At 38.6% G+C, this 2807-nt stretch overlaps 1 protein-coding gene across 4 annotated transcripts in view; it reads left to right on the top strand.

The window, feature by feature from the left end:
* ankrd29 (ankyrin repeat domain 29) overlaps window positions 1–2807 on the top strand; it is an 11656-nt gene that overhangs the window by 6003 nt on the left and 2846 nt on the right. For 2 of the 4 annotated variants that reach the window (XM_015397578.1, XM_015397579.1), the window contains exons 3-6: window positions 286–380; window positions 761–859; window positions 1133–1231; window positions 2475–2573. In XM_015397578.1, the coding sequence (XP_015253064.1) occupies window positions 286–380; window positions 761–859; window positions 1133–1231; window positions 2475–2573 (392 nt within the window). Of the gene's footprint in view, window positions 1–281; window positions 381–760; window positions 860–1132; window positions 1232–2474; window positions 2574–2807 lie in introns of all 4 variants that reach the window. The other 2 variants (XM_015397577.1, XM_015397580.1) reach the window with 1 other exon arrangement.

Below are 2807 nucleotides of genomic sequence, written 5' to 3'. Positions count from 1 at the left end.
ATCGTACTTTGTTAAATAAATATTTAGCTCCAAGCTAAATATTTAGTTTGTTAAATACATATTAAATTTGGAGCTACATATTTATTTTAACAAACAAAATATTTAATTAGCAAACTCCTGAGGAGCCGCACTGGCAGCTCATTCCTCTCCAGCTGGGATGCAGATCCAGGCTTCCCGTTTGCAGGCAGGTGATTTACCACTTGAGCTAGCCAGCATTTGAAAACATCTCAGACTTGAATTGTGGGTAAAAGTCATTGAGCTGCATCTATTTTTATCCTCAGACAGGTTCTACGGCTTTGTTCTTCGCCTCACAGCAGGGACATCATGACGTCGTGAAGCTGCTCTTTGAATTCGGTGCTTCCACTGAGTTACGCACTAAGGTGCGCTGCAGTGATGTGTTATGGCTCCTACAGTTTATACAGTGTAAAGCATGCAGCTGTTCTGTCAGAGGAGCATACCCACAGTCAATACCCAATTATCCCTTTAGTTTTGTATGAAAAATACACACACAAAAAAATGAATTACTATCTTTTAGTGTTTTTTGAAGCCTATGACGATTTTAGGGAAACACGCCTGTTGAGGTAGTTTAAAATCTATTTTTCATTCAAAACTGAAAGGATAAATGTCAATCTGACGTCTTGAGCATGTGTATGCTGGTCTGATTGGGTATGCTCATCTGACAGATCACCAGCCAATAACTCAGTTACCAGCGATACATTTAGAGATTCTAAATCTCTTGTCTTCCATGTTTTGCAAACAGGATGGAGGCACGGCGCTCACCGTGGCCTCACAGTGCGGTCGCTCCGCGGTGGTGGAGATCCTGCTGAAGAATGGAGCTAATGTTCATGACCGGTTAAATGTGAGCTCCACATCTACATCTCTCTGTCTGTTAGTCAGTCACGCTTCATGCTCCTGCATTAAATGACCTTTTCCGTGACAAGCCTGATGGCAAGTTGATCTCAGCAGGAATCCAGTCGCTCTGGTTTCTCCAAACAGCTGAGTTAAGCATGAATCACCTGAAGCAGGATTAGGAGATGCCTGAAACCACAACCTTACTGTAAACATATGTATATGATAAGGTCATTATTAGTGTATTTATTCTGAGTTTTACCTCCAACCTTCTTGTATTCAGGATGGAGCGACTCCTCTTTTTCTCGCTGCCCAGGGGGGTCATGTGACCGTGATTCGTCAGCTGCTGGCCTCTGGTGCCAAGGTCAATCAAGCCAGGGAGGTAGAGCCCACTGGAACACAAAGCACTTTGCATGCCTGCACGTCTAACCTGCTCGCTCTTTTTCTTAAAGCTAGTAGGTAATGATTAAATCTAAATAAGTCATTTTTTCTTAAAATAAGTGCATTTTTTTCTCTAACTGAGGAGGAAAGACAACTGACAACTGAAAAAATTGCATTGTCTTATTTAGAGTTATATTATATATATATATATATTATATTATTTAGAGATATATTATGTAATTATCTTATTTTAAGAGTAAAAATATTCATTCCATTGGCAAATCATCTTATTTATCTGCTCAAATTAAGGCGAAATACACTTAATTTAAGAAATGTTTACTTTTTTCTAGATTGTTTTTGCAGTGCAGGGATTTACTGATAGAAATATATGATACATAGATATGTTATTTAGTATCGTATGTAAAATGAAAGTCTCAAATTTTATGTTTGTTTTGCCTCAGAGATTACTATCTTTGCGCTACTGCAGCACAGAGCGGACAAACTAGTGACTGTAGAGATGCCATTAAACTAGAATGTGACTACCAAACGTCAGGCCTAGAAAGCTAGATCCTACACAGACTAATGAAATACTAATTATGAAATTAGCTATAAAAAAAAACCTTGTCATGACTCAACAAGATGGGTGATGCAGATGTTGTGGAAGCCATTTTGAACCATGATGGAGGGGGAGAAGCGGTGGGGGAGAAGTTCTTGTTGCTGCTTTCTGGTCAGCACTTTATAACTTACTGGACTCGCAGTATTAATAAACATTTTACACTTTATAATGTGCTATGTGCAGAAATAATAAACAGTATTTTGTTTGTTAAGTCATTTTTAGTGATTATAAAAGCTTAAAGTAGGGATAACAGTTGGACATGAACCTCATGCTAAAATCTGACACATTTACCTCTAATTGTCTTTGTAGAACAGCTAAAATAAAATGCATCAAACTATATTATTTACTTTACATTACCATCGCATTAGTTGCAAATGCTTAAAATGAACTTAACGCCATCCAGTATTCAGGAAACGGGGACGTTATTGTGATGGTGCTTCATCCACCACTGAAACAGTAGATGGAGTTTTCCCTTCGATGCTGAAGAGGAGATATCAGCAAACATGATGGTTGAAATGCAGGCAAATAAAACCCTGAGGACGTTAGAATGACTTTGTAATGGAATAAAAAATGAAGGAGATATATGTTCTCATGCAAACTCTTCACCATCCGTCCCTCTCCCTCCCAGGATGGCACTGCTCCCCTGTGGATGGCAGCTCAGATGGGTCACAGTGAAGTAGTGAAGGTCCTTCTTTTACGCGGAGCAGATCGGGATGCCGACAGATTGGTACGTTTATTTTGTTGGGACTGATAAATCATCAGGAAGTGATGTTAGGTTTGGTGTAAAGATTAGGGAATAATCCATTCATTGTCCTGCCCTTAAGCAATTCTGTATTAGAGAACGTCACCAGTTCAATGAAAAACAGTATTTCTTTTAGCACATGTCTGTGATTTTAATATAGATATTTCCTTTCCCGCTTATTCAGAATTTCTATTTTATTTTACTGTAAACTTAATATGC

The sequence above is a fragment of the Cyprinodon variegatus genome, unplaced genomic scaffold, assembly GCF_000732505.1.
Source record: "Cyprinodon variegatus isolate N-32 unplaced genomic scaffold, C_variegatus-1.0 Scaffold872, whole genome shotgun sequence".
Classification (NCBI taxonomy): domain Eukaryota; kingdom Metazoa; phylum Chordata; class Actinopteri; order Cyprinodontiformes; family Cyprinodontidae; genus Cyprinodon; species Cyprinodon variegatus.
This window is presented reverse-complemented; position numbering and strand designations above follow the sequence as displayed.